This window comes from Bubalus kerabau, chromosome 14, assembly GCF_029407905.1.
Source record: "Bubalus kerabau isolate K-KA32 ecotype Philippines breed swamp buffalo chromosome 14, PCC_UOA_SB_1v2, whole genome shotgun sequence".
Lineage (NCBI taxonomy): Eukaryota > Metazoa > Chordata > Mammalia > Artiodactyla > Bovidae > Bubalus > Bubalus kerabau.
In genome coordinates, this window is record NC_073637.1 from 46,370,197 (window position 1) to 46,392,433 (window position 22,237).

At 46.5% G+C, this 22,237-nt stretch overlaps 1 protein-coding gene across 3 annotated transcripts in view; it reads right to left on the reverse strand.

Annotated features, from left to right (window-relative positions):
- PAG1 (phosphoprotein membrane anchor with glycosphingolipid microdomains 1) overlaps positions 1 to 22,237 on the reverse strand; it is a 153,401-nt gene that overhangs the window by 10,195 nt on the left and 120,969 nt on the right. For all 3 annotated transcript variants that reach the window (XM_055546347.1, XM_055546346.1, XM_055546348.1), the window contains 4 exons: positions 12,057 to 12,264; positions 10,387 to 10,438; positions 7,197 to 7,293; positions 3,121 to 3,722 (listed from right to left, as the gene is read on the reverse strand). In XM_055546347.1, the coding sequence (XP_055402322.1) occupies positions 3,121 to 3,722; positions 7,197 to 7,293; positions 10,387 to 10,438; positions 12,057 to 12,181 (876 nt within the window). In that variant the 5' untranslated portion in view covers positions 12,182 to 12,264. The remainder of the gene's footprint in view (positions 1 to 3,120; positions 3,723 to 7,196; positions 7,294 to 10,386; positions 10,439 to 12,056; positions 12,265 to 22,237) is intronic.

The window sequence follows — 22,237 nt, forward strand, 5'->3', positions numbered from 1 at the left end:
GCCTCCTAGATTCCAAAGAAACTGCTCTTGAGGAGGACACTGATGTCCACCGTGTCACTGATCTCTCCTGACCTCTCTCCTGACCCACCTGCTGTGTGCTGCAAGGTCACCCCTTCTTCCCCGAACACTCACTCCTTGGCTTCTAGGACACTGGATTTTCCTGTTTTTCTCTCCTGTTTTCCTCTCTTCTGCTGGCTCCTTTCTTTCCTGGACCTGTGTCCTTAGAACTCTTCAAGTCCCCACTCACACACACTCATGCAGTGATCTCACCCGATGTCAGCTTGAAAAAACTAATTTCTGCTGCTGACTTCCAAATGTACAAGCCCAGCCCAGGCCTATCCTTATAAGCCTGCTCCTCCATCCAGCTGTTCTCTGATGTTGCTTCTTGGATGACCAATATCTATCTCAAACCAATATGTCCAGCCCCGAACTCCCAAATTTGCTTGGCCCACAGTCCTTCTACTTCAGTTTATGGCAGTCCCACGCTTCCAGGGGCTCAGGCCACACCCTGGATTCATCACTGTTACCTCATCCTTTCATCCACATCTGGCCCATCAACAAATCTCCTGGTTCTAGTTTAGTGTCTCCTGTTACTTCTGCTGCTCCTACCCTGTTCCAACAAGTGTTTCTTGTCTTGCTTATTAGAATGGCTACCCAACTGGTCTCCTTGCTTCCATTCTTCACGGCTGAATGTCAACTCCATCAGAGGGATCCTTCTTAAACCCAGATGAAGTCATCCTGCTCAAGGCTTTCAAGCGACCCCATTTTATTCAGATTATAAGCCAAGGCCATACAGGGCTGGGCCCCCAGTTAATCTCTCTTTCAACTCCTCTTAGCCTTGCTCTCTCCTCTCCAGCCACACCTATACCCTCTTCGTCCCTGGAGAGGCTGGGCGTGCTCTGGCCTCAGGGCCTTCATACTGGCCATTCCCTCTACTTCATTGGCTCTTCCCCTAAAACATGAACCAAGTCACTCTCTCAACTCCTTTTAATTTTTTGTTCCAATGCCCCTTTGAACAAAGCCAGGTATGCCCTGACCACTCTCCTCACAACTGTGCTCCTACCCAATTTTCTCAGTCCCTCAGATTCTGTTCTGATTTTTTTCCTTTATATTTTAAAGCCTTCTAAGATATACTTTTGTTGTTCAGTCACTAAGTCGTGTCTGACTCTTTTTGAACCCGTGGACTGCAGTACGCTAGGCTTCCCTGTCCTTCATTATCTCCTGGAGTTTGCTCAAACTCATGTCCATTGAGTCAGTGACGTTATCTATATAATACATATGTATATATGGGGCTTCCCTGGCCGCTCGGATGGTCGAGTCTGCCTACAATGCTGCAGACCTGGTTTCGATCCTTGGGTTGGGAAGAGCCCCTGAAGAAGGCAATGGCAACCCACTCCAGTTCTTGCCTGGAAAATTCCATGGACAGAGGAGCCTGGTGGTCTACAATCTATGGGGTCACAAAGAGTCAGACACGACTTAGTGACTTCATTTTACATATAAGTATTATATAAAAAATATATTTTACTTACATACATATTTATGTCTTTATCTTCTAACTAAAATGTAAGCGCCACAGGGGCAGAGATTTTTGTTCATTTATCTGCTTGTTCACTAGTGCATTCCCAGCACCTAGATCTTGCAGCTTACAGTGGAAAAGCTCATTAAAATCCTTTTGCAAATGAAAGCATGAATATTAAGCATTTCAAGTTCTCCCAATCACTTAAAATGAGAATGGTTTATATGGAAACGATGGATCATTCATCCCTATATTCCTACAGAAAGGTAATCTGGTTCCCAGATGGGTATTTCCAGTTTCTAATGTGACATCTGGAGAATGGCTTACTTGGCAGTGGTTAGACAATCAACTCTCTTATCTATCAACTGCTTGTAAGTAAAAAAAGGTTTAACTGTTTTAAACAGCATAAACTTCACATTAGTTTTATTATCTTTGGTTATACAAAGGGCAAAAAATTGGGCTGCGTTTTTGCCTTTAACAAATATGTTCATAAACACTTCATTGGTGTTGTCAACGGCTTACTTCGTGGGTAACATGAAAAGCTGAAATGCATTCAGAGAACTCTGTGCAGAATGACCCCTTGGAATAAGGGCTTCCCAAGTGACGCTAGTGGTAAAGAACCCACCTGCCAATCAATGCAGGAGACAGAACAGACGCAGGCTCCATCCCTGGGTCGGGAAGATCCCCTAGAGGAGGGCATGGCAACCCACTCCAGTATCTTTGCCTGGAGAATCCCACAGACAGAGGAGCCTAGCAGGCTACAGTCTATGGGGTCGCAGAGTCAGACACAACTGAAGTGACTTAGCATGCACATATAACCTTAGCCAGGGCTCCCCTTTGGATCATGAACTCCACAAGTTTTCTAAGGCTGCTATTGACTGACTAGCCCCTACTTAGCTTTCCTACCGAAACCTGAGAAGAGAACCCTACTGTTGTCTCTGCAGAGAATGGAAAATCCCAAGGTAATGCTGACAGCTGGAGATGAGAATTCCAAGCTATTGTGGCTCGGATGTCAGTTCACAGGACACACACAGAGAAGGCTCAGGGATTCTTACTGCATTTTAGAGCTCTGTTGAACATCTAAACTTAAGAGTCACAGGTTATTGTTTAGAAATTGTTGTTAAATAAAATCTCTTACTTGACTCCTATAAAAGTCTATACATAACCAGATATGCCCAGCAGCACCTGTGGGCTTGTTCCTGGGCTCTGATTTCTGGGACCTTGGGTGGAGGGGCGGGAATCACCCCACTGCTTGGGATGGCGAAAAGTAGAAGAGGCTAAATGGGCAGCAAAGTCTCATCTTTTTCGTTTTTGGCCTTCAAAATGTAGAAAATAATACTTGGCCTCAACTAGACATGATGCAAAAACTGGAAAATATCCAAGATGCCAAGGCAGAAATATTTTGTAAGCATGAGTTTTCAGTATTTTATTACTTGGAGGGGTAAAAAAATTCAAACACAGCTTACATGAAAACAGCTTTTACCATTCAATGCACGTGAAGATGTCAGCATGTATTTCTTAGAATACCATGCAAACAAACGCCCCAGGTTTAGCTAGATTCCCAACTGGAACCAAAGCTCTGAAACAAAATCGCAGGAACCCACCTTGTTGGTTTCACTGGTCCCCTCAGCGGCTCCCTCTTCTCGTGCTTGACTCTCTTCCTTCTGAAGGTTTTCATTTTCGTCCAGGAGTTTCACGGGGACAGGAGGCGGGGCCTCGTCTTCTGGATCACATGAATTTCCAAGAAGAATCTCCGCGTTGACACTCTGTCGACACTTTTTGTTTCTGTCCACCGAGGCATACTCGGCAAAGTCTGTTCTGCTGTTGGCCTGCAGCCCCGGAAGCTCTTTCACACCGGAAGTAGACTTCGACCTACTGCTGTGGCCTCGACTTGGCTGGGCAGCTGCCGTCACCTCCTTAATTTCGTTCACGGTTTCATACAAGCAGTCCTCCACCATGTTTTCTTGCGAGGAACTGTCCTTGAGCACTTCATAGGGTCCTTCCATCCGCAGAGCCTGGTCCCCGTCTGCACTTCTCCCATTGTGCATCGTGTCCACCGAGCTCTCTGGGGGAATTCTGGGCAACTCTCGACTTTGATGACATTTTGGCTTCCCTGTGCTGTCCTGGGAGTCCAGTAGATCTGAAGCCGAGGTCTGGACTTCCTCATAATGTTGCATGCAGGTCACCGTGCTGTCTTCTGAAAGAACTAAAGCAGCAGGAGTATTAAAAGTGGAGAAAGACGCTTCCTTATAGAATTATTACAGTGACTCGGATAATGTCAAGTGAAGTGAAATCAATGTGCTGGCTTTTTATTTGACTTGAGGTTGCAAATTGTACATGATGTGACTGTTAGTGGAAATCTGGGCTTCCCTGGTGGCTCAGACAGTATAGAATCTGCCTGCCAATGCAGGAGATGCAGGTTCAATCCCTGGGTTGGGAAGGTCCCCTGGAGAAGGGAATGGCCACCCACAACAGTATTCTTGCCTGGAGAATTCCATGGACAGAGGAGCTTGGCAGGCTATGGTCCATGGGGTCGCAAGGAGTCAGACATGACTGAGCAACTAACATACATTCTTATTTCAATCACAGTGTAAACTAAAGCCATCCATTTCATCTTTCCAATACAGTATGTAATAAAATGTCTTGGCTATAAATTTGGGTCACAATTATACAACATTTGTGGTTACTCCTGATGGGCTTCTCATAGGCAGTGTTCAAGGGACCAGAGGATGAACGTGATGCTGCAAGGGGCCAGACTGTGGTGGGGGGGCTGGGCACCTGAAGAGGGGCATGCATGGTGACTACTCCCCCTGTTTGGAGGGACTGTTTGGGAGCCATCCTCCTTCACGGGTCACTTTGACAGACATGATGGAAACCATGGGGCAAAACTGTGGCCAAAACAGTGTCCCAAAGGGTCCACCTACCCTGTGCCTTTTTAAAGCTTTTCCCTCCAGCTCACTGCCCCTCCCCCACCCCAACATTTCTACTTCAAATTAGAAAATGCAAACAAGAAATTCTTAGATTGCCACAGAAATGTAACCCTGTGGAGGCATTCAGTCATCCCTTAATCAAATGACTTTTTTTATATTAGTCCATTTATTTTAATTGAAGGATAATTACTTTAAATATTGTGATTATTTTTGCATCAAATGATTTTTGAGGGCCTACTAGGTGCCAGGGATGGTTGAATGCTGGATACATCCTTCATCAGTGATGTCCAATGAGTCTGTGCTGCAGGTACCTACACTGTACCTCACAATAGTGAGCCGGCTGTTAAATGACTGTGTCTTGCATGTTCTTCATGTACTATATATTCTTCATATATATGTGTGTGTTTAAGTGCCAATGTATACCTAAACATATATTTATACTGGTATATTCATATGTATTTACTTTATATTTTTGTTATATATAGCCTATATATGCAAAACTTATGCAAAAAAACTTAAGTTTTTTAATCTACTTGTTTTTACTGACTAAACTGGGGTTCTCTAAGACCCTGAGTCCAGAATAGTATCTATGGTATGGCTGATCTCACTAGGTTTTTACATGAAAAATGAAATGAGTGAAAGAAAGAATAAAATGCTTACCTCCTGTTCTGGAAAAAAAAAAGACTACTTCTCTTTGGGGGAGGGGGCTTGAAATAAGTGTCCCTAAGGAGTATCTGGGCTTCCCCAGGGGCTCAGATGGTAAAGAATCTGCCTGCGGTGCAGGAGATCTGGGTTTGATCTGTGGGTTGGGAAGGTCCTCTAGAGAAGGGAATTGCTACCCACTCTGGTATTCTTGCCTGGAGAATTCCATGGACAGAAGAGCCTGGCGGACTACAGTCCATGGTGTCGCAAAGAACTGGACACAACATCTGGGGAAATTGATAATGGATCTCTTGATCTGTGAAGTTATCACCACCACCCACTGTGTTCTGAATACTTAATCGTCCTGGAGGAGGTGAACTTTCGCCCTCTGGATTTAGATGTTTGTGTCCTGGTAGACAGAACCGGCACTGGCGTCTGAAGACAGTGTCAATCCTGACTGCCCCACAGCTTCCTCGTCTATAAATGGAGGTAAAAGAGGATTTGCTATTGCAGGTGAAAGCAGTCTGTAAACTGCACCATGGAAATGTAGTTGTGACCTCTGTCAGCATTCACATCAGGCAGTGAGCGTGTAGATGGGGTGCCTAGGACTCAAATCAAAGGTTCAGATTACAGATCCTTAGTGCATAGACCATAAGATCTTAGGCAAATTAAGAACTTCTCTGTGCCAGGCAGAATAATGCACCCTTAGGTGTCCACGTCCTAATCCCTAGATTCCATGAATGTGTTTCGTCACATGGCAAAGGAGGAATTTAGGACAAGGATAAACTGCCTACCTGTTGACCTTGAGATGGGGAGGACCCTGGGCATCCAGGTGGGCCCAGTGTAATTAGGAGGGTCCTTATAAGTGAAAGGGGCTTCCTGGTGCCTTAGACAGTAAAGAATCTGCCTGCAATATGGAAGACATGGGTTTGATCCCTGGGTGGGGAAGATCCCCTGGAGAAGGAAATGGTAACCCACTCTAGTATTTTTGCCTGGAAAATTCCATGGACAGAGGAGCCTGGTGGGCTACAGTCCATGGGGTCTCAAAGAGTCAGACATGACTGAGCAGCTAACACCTGTAAGTGAAATGGGCAGGAGAGCCTGAGAGAGGCTTGACGATGGAGAGAAAGGCCTGGACCAACGCAGGCAGCTTCTAGAAGCTGAAGCAGGCGAGGAACCAGATTCTCCCCTAGAACCTGGGGAGGAAATCCTGCCCTGCTGCTACTGGGCTGGACAATACTTACAGATTTTAGCCCAGGGAGACCCGGTTCAAACTCTGATACCCAGAGCTGTAAAGGGCTGGACAATACCTTACAGATTTTAGCCCAGGGAGACCTGGTTCAGACTCTGATACCCAGAGCTGTAAATTAATCTGTGCTGTTCTCAGACACTAACTTTGTGGTAATTTGCTGCAGCAGCAATGTTTCAGTTGCCTCATCTGTAAACTGAGGACAGTAATAATCTCCATCTTACAGAGCAGTAGTAATACTAGTAATAGTAATCTTATAGGTAACAGCAATCTTACAGTTGTTAGTGTACACGAGTTCATAAACTTACAGATCTTAGAGCGAGGGCACCCAGCAGTCAACTCATAGATACTAACTTTTCATCCAAATGATATTTTTTTTTTTTGCTAAAACTGGCAGTAATACAAAAGGAGAGCAAGAACACATTTCCTAGTTTTTTTGAGCTACATTTTCTTTTTTCATGTGTGAACGGTTTATTGAAAGGTGAAAGAAATACACTGGATAATGTAGCCAATAAAGTCTGCATTAATAAGACAGCTTCAAATATGTGACTGGAGCCAAATCCTGCAGAAAAAGTCTGGAAAAACAGAGCAATAAACAGGCCTTCGAGTTATCTCAGCCAAGGGACAAGGGACCCCTCCTTGTACCACTCACTGGTGAAGGGCTGCCTTGGGGAAGATATTAATTCCCAGGTACTTCCATCCAGGTCACGCAGGCAAGTGAGCTGGTGTTATTAAAAAATGATGATGGTAATAGCGGTGGTGTTCTGAGCTACATTTTCTGACCTTTCTGAGCTACATTTCTAGTTCTTTCGCAGGTAATGAGGCCTGCCCGGAAAGCTGGAATTGTGGCAGCACTTACCGTCTCCGTTGGTGAGTGCTCCGTTCTGCTCGCTGCTAGGGGGCGCATCTGTGGCCAGGCTGGTGACAGAGCGGCTGAACATCTCCTTGTCAGAAGGCTGCAAGAACAAAGGTGCCAAGAGAGTCAGACTGCGGGGCAGAGGGGAATAGCCATGCCTTTTTGTTGTTGTTTTATTTATATTTATTCATTTGCATAGCCTGTGGGACCTTAGTTCCCCAGAGTCCTAACCAGTGGACCACCAGGGAATTCCGTCCATGGCTTTGTCTAAAAATTAAAACAGCAACAACAAAACCCAAATCTGCTACTTAGATGCAAATTAAGTGAAATGAAATGAAGTTGAGTCCCTCAGTTGGACTAGCTGCATGTCAAGGGCTCAACAGCCACATGTGGGCAGTCGCCATTCTGTCAGTGCAGCCAAGCCATCTTGATAGAAGGTTCTGTTGGACAGAGCTGTCCTCAGAATCTCCTGAGGCTGCCACCCACAGAGTTTCCCTTCCCAGATCACAGGTGGGCTACAGCAGGTCGTGGGGAGCCAGTCTCCTAGCTCAAGGCAAGGCGGGACGGGGAAGCCCCAGGGCTGATCCGAATCAGCGCCAGCAGATAGCGGCCTCGTCTTTCTCCCAGAGATGCCGGAAATGTCACCCTTTTCAAAGGTGTGTCATGCTGAGGCAAACGAGGGAAAACATCACCTTTGTCATCTGAAGGGAAGAGTCTTAAATCTGATCAAAGATAAATGTCACTGACATCTGAGATGTTCATAATCAGCCAAGTCTCCACTTGAAGGTTCACAAAAAATGTTGTATGCTAAAGCTTAGGTCTGCAAACCTTCCTTATTCTCACAAATTCAGGACCCTTGAGGGGAAGAATGGCATTGATCGTTTTTTACTGGGCTTATTGGTGGAAGTGGACAATACAGGGCATAATACACAAGGCTGAGCTACAGTTGGAAGTACGTTGCTAGATCACGTATTTCTTGAAATATGCCGCCTGTCTCATGTAGCAGCTGAATCACTGCTGATACGGTCTGCTCCCCAATCCCGCTCATGAAGTACATGCAGGACCCAGGTGGCCACACCCAACCGGCTCCAGGAGTCCACACAGGAAGTTCTGATGTAAATAGCACCACTTGGCTACCTGGCTTCTCAAATTCTCTGACTCCTGACTGGCAACGAAGTAATAACAACACAGGGGGCTTCCCAGGTGGCTCAGTGGTAAAGAATACACCTGCCAAGCAGGAGACACAGGTTAGATCACCAATCCGGGAAGATCCCCTGGAGGAGGAAATGGCAACCCACTCCAGTACTCTTGCCTGGACAATCCCATGGACAGAGGAGCCTGGTGGGCTATAGTCCAAGGGGTCGCAAAGAGTTGGACACGACTTGGTGACTAAACCACAAAAATAATAATAGAGTATGGAGCTCACGCTCATCATGCTCCAGAAACTTACAGGGAATCAACTGTTTCAATCCCATGACAGGGGACCCCCTTTCCCCTGGGTCGCCCCTGGACCTGCGTGTGTGTGAAGCTACAGCAGAGGCGCCATCTTCTCCCCCACCAACCTTCTGGGTGCAGTCTAACAGAGGTGCTGCGGACAGGTGAGAAGTGGGGACACAGACAACCAGAGACTGCCGTGGGGGTGACAAAGTGAGGGTAAGAGGGAGGGCGGTGCTGAGAAGCCGGGAAGAGGTGGGTGTGTGAGCCTCCTGCACACAGAGACAAAAGGGAGGACCCCCGGGGCTCCTAGGAGAGGAGACTTGACCACTTCGTTGCCCGGGCTGGAAGAGTGCCCACATTCACAGGGCAGGGCGCCCGGGACTGGAGACGCCTGCTGGGGGGCTCAGAACCTGACTGCTGGCTGCTTTTTTTACTCCAGACCTCACCTCCAGATCCCTCACCTCCAGACCCCTCACTCATCCATCGTTCCTCTTTGCCCCTTCTTCCTCAGACAGATTTACAGTTGTTCTTGAGAAATTACATCTAGGAGAGAAAGCAACTTCATAGTTTTATCCTGCGTATATGAAGGCAGGGGCTTCCCTGGTGACTCAGCAGAAAAGAATCCGCCTGACAAGCAGAAGATATGGGTTCAATCCCTGGGTTGGGAAGATCCCCTGGAGGAGGGCATGGCAACCCACTCCGGTATCCTTGCCTGGAGAATCCCATGGACAGAGGTACCTGGTGGGCTACAGTCCATGGGGTCACAAAGAGTCAGACATGACTTAGTGACTCAAGAACAACGTAGCAACTCAACAACAACAATGGGAGGGTGGCCCACCCCCAGCTGTTAGTATTGTTCAGCCAGTTAAGGGCACAGGCCTGAGCGGAACAAGGTGGGACCAGGATGCTCAAGCTGCTCCTCACCTGGGTGGATCCCAGAGGCCCTCAGAGCTTGTCAGGACCCTGTAGGACACAGACCAAGAAAACTGGGCCAGGCCATCTAGGATGCTGGGGGTCTCAGGCTCCTGCGACCTTACTGATAGCTGTTATGGGTTGAATTTTCATCCTCCCTAAATTCCTGTAGTGAAGTCCTAACCCTCAATACCTCAGAACGGACCTCCTATGGACTCAGGGTCGTTGCGGATGAAACAGGTTAAGATGAGGGATGAGGTCATATCAGAGGCCTTCTAAAAGGGGAACATGGACAGACATAAATACACACAGAGGGAAGATGGTATGAAGAGTCACAGGGACAGATATGTCAGTGAGGGCAGAGTCTTCAAGCATCGCCAAGGGCACCGCTGGAAGCGAGGAGAGCAGCCTGGAACACGCGCGCCCTCATAGCCTGCTGCTACCGTGATCTTGAATTTCTAGCCTCCAGAACTGAGATGATAAATTTATTATTTAAGCCACTCAGCTTGCAGTCCTTTGTTATGACAGGTGTGGCCAACTAATAAACCAGCTGGAGCTGGGCAGAGGCGAAACAGAAACGTGCCTGCGGTAAGCTGGGACTATCCGAGCAGCTTCCGAGCGCTGGCTGCAAAGAGCCAGACACAACTGAAGTGACTGAGCATGCACACAAGCTAGCCATGGGGAGGATAAACCTGCAGCACAAGGGCTCAGCCCAGGCAGCCAGTTAACTCTGGCTGAGTTGCTGCCCTCAGCTTGTAAGCTTGCAGGGACCTGCTTAGAGAAGTGGCTGATGCCTCAAAGGGCACATGCGTGTGCACACACATACACATGCACGCACACTCACCACGTTCATCAGGTTCTCATGGTCCCCACTGTGCGGTCTTGGCTTCTTTTCTCTGAAACAGAAAAGGAAACGTGGCTGTAATATCCAACGTGCCACCTAAAATCAAACATGCACTCCCCTTTCCTATCCAAACTGTATCAACACTTAAATCTCTCTTTTAATAAAGAACCGAGTTTATTTTACTGAGAAACCAGAAGCCAGACAACTTACCCCTCCTCTGCAGGCAGCAGGGTCTGAGGGGGTCAAGTCCTAGCAAGGGGCTGGCCAGCTCTCTTGCCCCCACTTCCTCCAGGAGTAGAAAATACAAGTTAACCAGAGGACTGGGGGCAGTTTCCTGAGTAGAAACTGTTTATATCTAGAATACTGGGATGATTTCTTTTTTAATTTTTATTTTTTAAGGAAGTCCAGACAATTCTCATGTCTTCATTTTTCTTAATTCAGTCTTTGCAAAGTCACACACTGCCAGGGGATTGAGAAAATAAAGAAAATACAACTTTTGGCTTGTTGGGAAGGGTACATGCTCTCAGGATGAGTCATGTGTACTTCCAGACTATGGAAAAGTCCATCCAGTAAAAATAGAATTTATTTTTACTCAGGACAGGCTAAAGAAAGCCGTAAGTACTAGAAGCTACCTTTCCCATAGACATATAAGGCAACAGTGACACCTAGTGGGAGCATAAATAATTACAGCGACAGGCCCTCCCAGGCCCAGAAGAGTTGACACTCCTCTCTTCTTCGGTCTTATTTCTTCAGCCAGCTGGTCTCCAGCTCAGGAGACCTGGGTCCGAACCGGCACTACTTGAGTTCAGGGACTCCAGATTTTCTCTTTTTGACAGAGACTTCAGTGCAGGAAGCCATATCCGGACTTTTAAATGACACTTGGCAACTCTCTTCCAAGGTTATTGAGAAGAGTTTAGAAGAGGGTTGGCTGCCAGCTGGTCTGCACTGGCTGCTCCAGCAGCAGCCAGCTCACCAGAGAGCGGCATATGTTGTAACAATGTCCGAACACCTGGAAAATCACTCTGGCTTCGGAAGGACTCTGCTTCTCTCCAAGCAAAGATCTCCTTTTTTTTTTTGGTGGGAGGGTTACACATTTTATATGAAGGAGTCGAGAGAGAGAGAGAAGTGTAATTCTAAAATAAGACAAGACGGTTATTTCATACACAGAATGGTTGGTTCTCTTTTAGAAAAATCTGGTTCTTAAGAAACTGCAGTTCTAGATTACAAGTCTTTAATAAAATGACCCCTCCACAGCTACAGAGCAGCAAAAATTCTCAGTAACTCTCAAATGGTAGCAAAATAGAGTGTGTTTAATACACATCGTACTTCGATTTCCAAATGTCCACAGATGGAGAAAGACAATATAAATTTAGACATGGGTGTCCTCATGAGAACAGAAAAAAGTTCCTTCTGGGAAGTTTCATATATAAGGGCTTTCATATATAAGGTCTCTTCCACTTGCTCCCCAGGAAAACCAAATATGGCCTTTCACTGAGCTAATAAAAAGTGTCCTGGGCCCCTTTGCAGGAGAGAAGGCAGTTAATCACAGGAGTGTCTGTGAACGTCTATGCAGTGGGATGCCATACATCACAGGCTTTTTAATACAGAAAGTCTTCTAGGTCCCAGGAACGTGTTATTTTAAGGCTTCGGTAGACACCCGTCACTCTCACCTGTTGCAACTGGAACACAGAAAGATGAGGAAGGTGATGAGGAAGAAGGTGGCCACAGATGCCAGGCTCCCCAACAGCATGATCTGTGTTTGTCCCTCGATCAGCAAGCTTCCCTCGGATCCCATGGTGGGGGCAGGGAGTGGCACGGGCTGCTGGAGTCAGTCAGTCCTTCCAAGGTGGCAACATGGGGGCAGAGGGTGGCGTCTTCCTGCAGACAGAACAGCTTGTGTTTTGACAACTTCTCAGGAGAGGTGCTAGAATCCGGTAGCAAGTTCCTGTGGGGGAGGGGCTAGATGAGAGTGGGGGCTGGGGGCAAGTCTGAGCAGATCAGGGAGGTGTGTACAGAACACACTGGACTCGACCTGAAACCAGTACCCCTCCGTGGTCCGGGCTTCTGTTTTCTTACCCAAAATGCAAAGCAGGAGTGTGTGGTGCCTAGCTCTATGTTTTGAGGCCACAGATGTTATTTTTGTAGGTTTGGGGGATGGATTCTTAATGTTTTCAAGTAAGACTCCAAGTCTTTTTAATTATTATTTTTCACCTTTAAATATTTAAATAAATGCAAAATGTTTCACCTGGAGGAAAATCTGCTGAAAAAGAAACAACAAATAAATACACATGTATTTGGATTCCTTTTTTCCACAGAACACCATAAACCATTTATTACAGCTTTCACAAAAACGTAGTTTGCTACGTTTTTCTTCCCCACTTGAATCCTCAACTCCCCAAGCCTGCTTCTCTCCGAGAAGGTTTAAGGTCAATACAATTAATGACATAGTCTTTATATTCACCTTCAGAAACAGTTACCTGTTCTGAGCCTATGACTTTATTTTCAGGGCTGGCTTTCATGAAAGGTTGTAAGCATTCAGTAAGTCTACTTTCAAGACACTGGAGGAAATTCTGTGCTGAGAACACATCACCAGCAGCAAAGAAGCCTAGTTATAAACAACTACAAACCGAGTGTAAGAGCTGTCCCTAGGACATTGTACTACCTGGCACTGAGTACCTGGCACATGGGGGCTTCCTAGGCGGCACTAGTGGTAAAGAATCCGTCTGCCAAGGCAGGAGATGTAGGAGATGCAGGTTTGATTCCTGGGTCAGGAAGATTCCCTGGAGAAGGACATGGCAACTCACTCCAGTATTCTTGCCTGGAGAATCCCATGGACAGAGAAGCCTGGTGGGCTACAGTCCATAGGGTCGCAAAGAGTGGGACACGACTGAAGTGACTTAGCACACATGCAGTCAAGTGCTTTCCTCATTTAATCGCTGACACAAGCCTGTGAAGAAAGCATGACTAACTCCCATTTTTCAGACAAGGAAGCTGAAGTTCAGGCACTAAGTTCCCCCCGCGGTGTTGCCAGGCTCAGTGGCAGTGGAGGACCTGAGTCCAGCCAGCACTTGTGGCCTCTGCCCCTAGAGGGCGCTCCTTCTCACTGGGGGCTATTGCTCCCAGGTCCAGTGAGTTACAAGGCTTCTAAATGAAAACAGCCAACGAGCTTTGTGAAATATTTTAAGATTTAGATTTGGAAAAATAGAGCACTATTTCAAATTAATGATTTGCTTTCTCATCAGAGCTTGTTAAAGAACATTTGCTTTGATCAATTCTAGAACATTTCTCACTTAACACAGCCTTAGCTTCATTCTCAAGTTACGTGAATAAAGTCACGAAATAAATATTTGTGTCATGACAATTCATTAGAACTCAAAACACTTTTTAATAAAAAGGCTGGTTGATATTTGCATTTCCATTTGCTCCTTGACAGAGCTGGGACTATGTAGCCATCCACTGAGCAGCTACATCAAGCCTGCACATGGGCAGCTTAGGGAGTGCACTGTGGTTCAACAGGAGAAAACTTGCTCCAGGTGAAACATTTTGCATTTATTTAAATATTCAAAGCTGAAAAATAATAATTAAAAAAAAGCTGGGGAAAAAGAAATTTTATCTGTAAGTATGCAGAGAGAATTCTAGGAGATGAAGCTGACTGCTTTCTATACGGCCTTAAACCAACACGAACACATCCTAAAGGTCCATAAATACATAAATGTACAACTTCCTGGGTAATAAAGAACTGCATTCTTCCTGCGTTGGTTATATATTATGCCTGTGAACACTGCACACATACTGTCATGGACGGTCACGTTGCCTTTGCCTGTTTGCCCCTGGACAGCTATAACTGAAGAGCACTTCTCTTATGATTCGTTGCAACAATGAATAATTCACTTTAAACTTAGGCTACAAATTGGCATCAGAGTAAGTTATTAAAATACATTCAAGCAAGCACATAAATCAATAAATGTTTATATCCAGGTCCATGCGTGGCGCACTTTAAGAGGCACAAACGAAGAAGATCTGTTGTGCAGGCATTTGTGTGTTCCTTCTTTCATTTGCTCACTCATTCGTACAATGATTGATCAGTGTCTATTGATAAAGCGCTAGGTCCTTAGAAAATAGTTTCTTTGGTGAATTATTCAAAAGCCACATATCCATCCAGCAAGCCCCTCTCTCATCTCTGTGCACGTTTTTCTTTCTCTCTCTCAACAGGGGGAGGCGATAGAATATAATATGGTGCTTTGCCTCACAGAGCAATATGGGGAGGAGGATGAAAGCAGATTATTACCAGCGACTGAATAAAGGATGTAACTCACAGAAAATGTGTCAAAACTCCGGGCTCACTACCCTTCCACTAGAATCTGCAGAAAAGCTTCTGAAAGTGAAAGCAATACTTTTTCCAAAAGTTCTCCTGGTGCACAGAAAAAATGCCACAGTGAAAAGAAAGATCTGGTGTGTTTCTGAGTCAGATATAATACACTGTAATCCCCCAGGGCAAGGGCTCCGATTGTGTGGGTGGCTTTCGCCCCTCGGAAACTTCTGCATGCAACTGAAGGAGCCGCACAGGTCACAGCCCGGGTTGGGAGTGTGGCGGGAGCCCCTTCCTTTGCAGGGGCCAGCAGTGTGTGTGGGAGGTGTCTACACACATATGACTTCTAGGCGGGATTATTCTTCTTTTAGAGAAAATCCACACCACTGTTAACTCTTGTCTCCTAGCCTCTTTCTGTTTCCATAATTCTGCCCATTTCTTCTGGCTTATCTACAGTTGAGACATGACCGCCTCCCCGCCGTGGGCGTTCATGGCCTGCGCTCTCCGGTGTGCAGATAGACTACCTCTACCCCTCCCAGTGTGTAGATAGCCCATTCCTCCCCCACATGTGTAGATGCACATGTTTGGCTTCCATGTTCCTCCTTCCCAGTGGGGATGAGAGTGGAAGCCCTGTGCTAATGGTCCGGGGCTTTCCAAGAAGTGGAATGGACTTTCCTGCACAAGGCTGGGCCCTCACACACTGGTTTCCCTGAACTTAAATGCAGTGCTCAGGGGTCCTTCATGTAGCTCATCTTGAGTAGCGGAGCCATCTGCACCCTTACCAAAGGTTGAAGATTTCTCTCAAGAGTAGCGACAGAGGGAGAGAAAACAAGGCACAGTCTCTGGAAAGTAAGGAGTCACCCTGAAAAGGAATGGTCCCGCAAGGAGTGAGGCTTTCCTATACCTTACACTCTTTGCCAGGGTCCACATGGAAAAGACAGTCCAAGGCTGATGCTGTTACTGGTCTTGGGGACCAGCTTCTATGTGTGTGGATATGTTTAGTCACCCAGTCGTGCCTGACTCTTTGCAATCTCATAGGCTGTAGCCCACCAGGCTCCTCTGTCCATGGAATTCTCCAGGCAAGGATACTGGAGTGGGTTGCCATTCCCTTCATCCAGGGGACCTTCCTGACCCAGGGGTTGGACCCACGTGTTCTGCATTGAAGGTGGATTCTTTACCATTTGATCCACCAGGGAAGCCCATGGGGACCAGTTTATTCTCTCCTAATTCCTTCATCAAGTAAGATGTCTCCTGAGCATCCTGAATCAAGCCATATCAGCAGAAGCACATGAACAGTTTGGGGTGCTCTCTCATGATTTTTTCAAGGAGATAGTTAAGCCTATTTCTCTAATTCTCTTCCTACCTATCACAATAAAATTACATTCAATTATAGAATGCTGTTTCTTCAAACAGCATCCCATTGTCAGACCTCATGTGTAAATATTTTATGAGTAATTCAACATAGGGCAAAGCAGGACCATTCACTGACCTCAGTGAACATTTATTAAGACACCTGAATGTCCCACTAAGATGTGCTGCAAAAGATCATATTAGTGAAACAGCAGGTTTAGCCTAATAGTTGTACATCAACTCTTTCTCTTTTAGAATAGGCTTTACTGTTTGCTGCACTGATGCACCATTCATGACCAGCAATAATTATAGTATTGCTCTTTAAGAGCTTCCCAGGTGGCTTAGTGGGAGATGCCAATGCAGGAGATGCAGGTTTGATCCCTGCATCGGGAAGATTCCCTGGAGAAGGAAATGGCAACCCACTCCAGTATTCTTGCCTGGAGAATCCCATGGACAGAGGAGCCTGGAGGGCTCCAGTCCACGGGGTCGTAAAGAATTGAACACGACTTAGAGACAGAGCACACACATGCATACGTGCATACCCACCCAGCCACCCACCCACACATTGCTGTGTAAGAGGCACTGGGATCCTCCTACCCCTCGATTTCAGACTACTGTGGGAACCTGTCACTTGGCCGGTGCTTGAGTTCACAGGACTTCTGTTGGGGATGTTTTTTTAGAAGTTGTGCTGGATAACTATTTTGGACTGAAAACTCCAAAATTTCTCATACTTTTATATCCATTCATTTTTTGGTTTAATCAACAAGCGATTCGATCTTGAGAAAAACCCAAAGCCTTTTATTTTAAAAGCACATGCCACTTTCAACCACAAGGGGGCAGTGTAATTCTATTCTCGGCCCTAATCAGCAGGCTTCTCCTGGAGAGACCTGCTATTCTTGTTGTTGGTGCCTCTGTTGAGCATTTTAATTGTCTTCATTAGCCTAGACCATCAGCCACTCCGATCAAGTCCAATAAGGAAAACAAAAACTGGGTGAAGTGAATGAAAGTGTTCTCCAGTGTTCTTGCCTGGAGAATCCCAGGGACGGGGGAGCCTGGTGGGCTGCCATCTATGGTGTTGCACAGAGTCGGACACAACTGAAGTGACTTAGCAGCAGCAGCAGCAGCAGCAGTTAGATTAGCTATGGCTCCTTTGAAGCCGGCTGAGGTCAGTAATGATGGTCATTATCATTTTACAGCTGTCCTAGTTAACTCATAATTACACACGATGGAAACCACCTCCACGCACGACCCCTCACTGATGCTGAAATAAGGAGATGGAGGACCCATCCCCATGGATACGCCTCCTTCCTGGTTGTCACCAAGTGTGGGAACCATGCAATAAAATGACACTTTACAAGCAACAGATCAATCAGACACATTTAACAAGGGCTGAGGACCGAGATTCTCTGCCGGGTTTCTGTCCCATGAAGCAGGTGCAGGCGCACCGGCTGCAGGGGCAAGAACCCCTCCACGGAATTCTCCTGTTCCCTGAAGACTCTGAAGCTGAAGTATCTGAATTGAGGTCACTTTCCCTTCAGACCAAAGGGGCCCTGCTGTCGGGAAGCTGTGTTCACTGAACACAGGAGAGTCAAGCAGGACTGCTGTGGACAAGGAGTCACCTCAGGCAACGTCTGCTGTCCATGGGGGCCCTGCTAAGACCCAAGGGTCTCTGCCAAACCAGTTGCTGTAAAGATCATCCCGCTTCTCTGCCATCTTTCCCTGAGTCAGGGGGAAACACACCCAAAGAGCGCAAGACAGCAAAGGTCTCCAGGGTGAGATTTTCTTGATGGTTTTCCTGAATCATTTCACCATCACTCTGGAGCAGTATCTTGACATTTCTTCCTTCAGCAACTTGGAGCACAAGAGAAACACTTGACGTCAGCAAACTGGCCCTGCCATCAAGGTTCGCTGCTGCTGCTGCTGCTGCTGCAGGAAGACCCGAGCGTTCATCTCCAGGGCAGGTTATCAATCTTGCAGGCCATCTGTCAGCCTAATCTGATTTCATCCTGTACACACCAAACCTATTGATCCCCACAGGAAATGGGAAATCTGACCCTCTGAGGGGTGTGTGTGTGTGTGTCTCATTTCCAAAATACACTAAACTTACATTACAGAATATAGTTTACTGCTTATCAAAGTCCCGCCACCATTTTGGTTTTGCCTTGAGAAAAGCCAAAAGGCAAGTGACTTTGGTGGTTAAGGAATGCCTTCTAAGGTTATTGTTCTTCGTATCCTGACTTGGAAACCAATTACCAAGGTTCATTTTTTATTTTCAAACATAAATCTCCTGAGAGAACCGGAGAGGAAGAAGGGGGAGAGGGAGAGAGAATGATTTTGACAGACTGGGTGAGGAGCGCAGGTAAGGGGTCTTCAATTTGCATAAGCAAGTCTTAATGGTCTTTTTACAAAGTGTACAGTTGGACCTTTCAGCTCTATTTCTTCCTGTCTTGCATATTTGCTCTGCTGATCTGAATTAAAAGTTCCCTGAGGGCAGACATATATCCATCTCACATCCCACCATATTCTCAATGTCTCCATGAGCTGGGATATAGGACCCAGTCCAGAAATTTTTATGTTTCTGTGAAAGGAAGATTCCCCACCTGACTCTCAAAAGGCAAGTTTAATGAATACTTTATCAGGTCAGGAAGAAAAGGAGAATTAAAAGAGATGAGCACACCAAGCAAACAATTAAATAAGCCAAGGGTTTAACTGGCAAACCCTCAGTTCTGGAATGAACACAGACACCTGCCTTCTTTGTACTCTCACTGAAGCACCTGGATGGTTCTTGACAAAGGCCTTCAGAGATGGTAAGAATTAGAAGAAGAAATTCTTTTTCTCAGTCTTCTCAAAAGAAGCCAAGGGATAAGAGGAGTTCAGAAGCCGGCCAGCCTGCCTGCCTACCTGATGGGGAATCTCCATGTTGCGGCCTCCATCCTACCCACGAGCAACTGGCTTCTCCCCACATGCCCCCTCAGGGCCAGGAAGGGGCCAGGCTTGAAATAAAAAACACAGCCACCTCCACCGTGTTCGTAACCCTCAGGTGTCCACCTGGCTGGGACAAGCACAGACAGGTGAGGATATGGAAGCCCTGCCATCTTCCCGGCAAGCTCAGCTTCACGCTATAGTGACTGGTTTTCAGTATCGGAGAGAAGAACACTCATTCTCCGCTGGTTTGCCCACTGCTCACTCCCAGCCTCCTCATCGTGGGCCTTCCTTCCAAGCGACCTAGAGCACTTTGCAGCCCTGGCACCATCCGCTTTGTTGGAGCCCGGTGGGGATGTGGTGCTTACACACAGGGCCGGTTTACAGAGATGAGGACTTTTATTTACTTCTATTTTTAAAATTTATTTTGTTAAAGTACAGTTGATTTACAGTGTTAATTTCTACTATACAATGAACCGATACAGATAGACACACACACACACACATTCTTATTCATATTCTTTTCCATTATGGTCTATCCCAGGATATCGAATATAGTTCCTTGTACTACACACTAGGACCTCGTGGTTTATCCATTCTCTATATTATAATTTGTATCTACTAATCCCAAACTCCTAATCCACCCTTCCCCACCCCCTCCTCCCCCCTGGCAGCCACAAGCCTGTTTTCTATATGAGGTCAGGACTTTTAGATCTCACTCTGTTAAGCACCACGTTGCACTTTTTATTTGGTTTCGGAAGCTCGGGTGATTCAGCCACTTTTTTTCATAACAGTAAAAGACTTAGCCAAGAAAAGCCCCGCAACCTCTTTGTTGAGAGGTTCAGAAATTCACCACATGACATAAATGCCTCTCAGATCCTCCACTCATGGATCATGATATTTAAAAGATCAGATTCATTGTAACACTTGGACTGAGGTTGGACAGCTAATTACACATGCTCTAGTATCTGTCACGTCCCAATTAGCTTTTACCAAGCCCTCACCTAACCCGGCTACTGCATGCAGACTGTACAACAAAGGATGCTTACCCTGGGAAAAGGAACTCTTCAGGATGGAAGAAGTAGAATTTCAGAGATTAGACTGAATTTAAGCCACGTCCCAGAGGAATCCTAGTTCATAGTGCTGGCTTCCTTGTGAGTTAGATCAACCACACCCTCTGATGTACCCGGATGTGAGCGCGCTGACTTAACATCATGCCCAGGCACTAGCAAGACAGCAGCTCGACTTACTCCTCAGTGGTTAACACATCAGGGCCATCTTTTACTCTCATACTTCCCAAATAAAAAAAAATTTTTATTTATTTTTGGCTGTGCTGGGTCTTTGTTGATGTGCAGGCTTTTCTCTAGCTGTGGAGAGTGGGGGCTACTCTCTAATTGTGGAGTGCTCGCTTCTCATTGTGGTGGTGGCTTCTCTAATTGTGGAGCATGGTCTTAGGGCATTCAGGCTTCAGGAGGTGAGACACACGGGCTCAGCAGTTGTGGCTCCCGGGATCTTCCTGGACCAGGGATCGCACCTGTGTCTCCTGCACTGGCAGGCAGATTCTGTACCACTGAGCCACCAGAGAAGCCCTCATCTTTCCTACATTTTACAAGCATTAAGGATTCTTTAGGTTATAAAACTGGTCAACAAAATACGTTTCATTGACTTCTAGAAAGCAAAAATCTGCAAAAAACATCCCTGTAGGTTACTTGTCAGTGTTCCCGGAAACTACTTAGGGCTGGGGAGACAGAGCGACGGCTTGATCAGAATGAGTCAGAACTCGTTATTTAAAAATGTATGTTCTCGGGGCTCATCATCAAGGCTTTCTGCTGGAAGGGTGTGGGCAGTGTGTGTAGATACTCAGGGAGTATGGCTCCCCAAGCCCCTTGGAGAAGAAGCAACAAGGTCATGGTCTTTGCAGAGCAGAGCTTCTCAAATGGGGGTCCTGGAGCAGAAGCCTCATCATCACCTGGGAACTTGTTAAAAATGCAGAATTCTGGACCTTCCCCGAGGCTTATGAGTCAGGAAGTCTGGGGTGAGGCTGGGCGAGCTCTGTTTTCGCAAGCCCTCCAGGTGATGTGATGCATGCTGAAACTGGAGAAGACAGTTCTAGGACAGGACCTACTGCAGACAGAACACCTGGGGATCTTGTTAAGCTGCAGATTCTGAATCCTGTAGGCTATTATTATTATTATTTTTAGTTTTAATATTTTTTAATTGGGGCTTCCTAGGTGGTGCTTGGAGAAGGAAATGGCAACCCACTCCAGTATTCTTGCCTGGGAAATCTCATGGACCGGGAAGCCTGGAGTGCTGCAGTCCATGGAGTCGCAGAGTTGGACACGACTGAGCGACTGAACAACAGCAACAGGTGGCACTAGTGGTAGAGATCCTGAGTTTTGGGTTGGGAAGATCCCTTGGAGGAGGGCACGGCAACCCACTCCAGTATTCTTGCCTGGAGAATCCCATGAAGAGGAGCCTGGTGGGCTATAGTCCGAAGGGTCGCAAAGAATTGGACATGACTAAAGCGGCTTAGCTGGCACCCCACTCCAGTACTGCTGCCTGGAAAATCCCGTGGACGGAGGAGCCTGGTAGGCTGCAGTCCATGGGGTCGCTGAGGGTCGGACACGACTGAGCGACTTTACTTTCACTTTTCACTTTCACGCATTGGAGAAGGAGATGGCAACCCACTCCAGTGTTCTTGCCTGGAGAATCTCAGGGACGGGGGAGACTGGTGGGCTGCTGTCTATGGGGTCACACAGAGTTGGACACGACTGAAGTGACTTAGCAGCAGCAGCAAAGTGGCTTAGCACACACACAGCACACACAATTGAAGTACAGTTGATTTACAATGTTGTGTTAATTTCTGCTACACACCAAGTGACTCAGTATTATAGATATATATACATTTTTCATATTCTTTTCCATTATGGCTCATCTTAGGATACTGAATATGGTTTTCTGTGCTATTCAGCAGGACCTTGTTTATCCATTCTACGCATAGAAGCTTGCACCTGCTAACCCTGACCTCCCACCCCATCCCCAACCCTTTCCCCCTTGGTAATCACCAGTCTGCTCTCTTATATTCCTGTGAATCCTGCATTTCTACCTGGCTCACAGGCAAGGTCTAGGCTGCTGGTCTGAGGGCCATGGATGAGTAATTCTAGTGTAGATTTCCTCTTCCTTAACTAGGGCTGAAGGGTCATCCAACCAGATTCCTGTGCTGAAACCTGACCTTCATCTTACTCAGAGTTATGTGAGATGAGGTCAGAG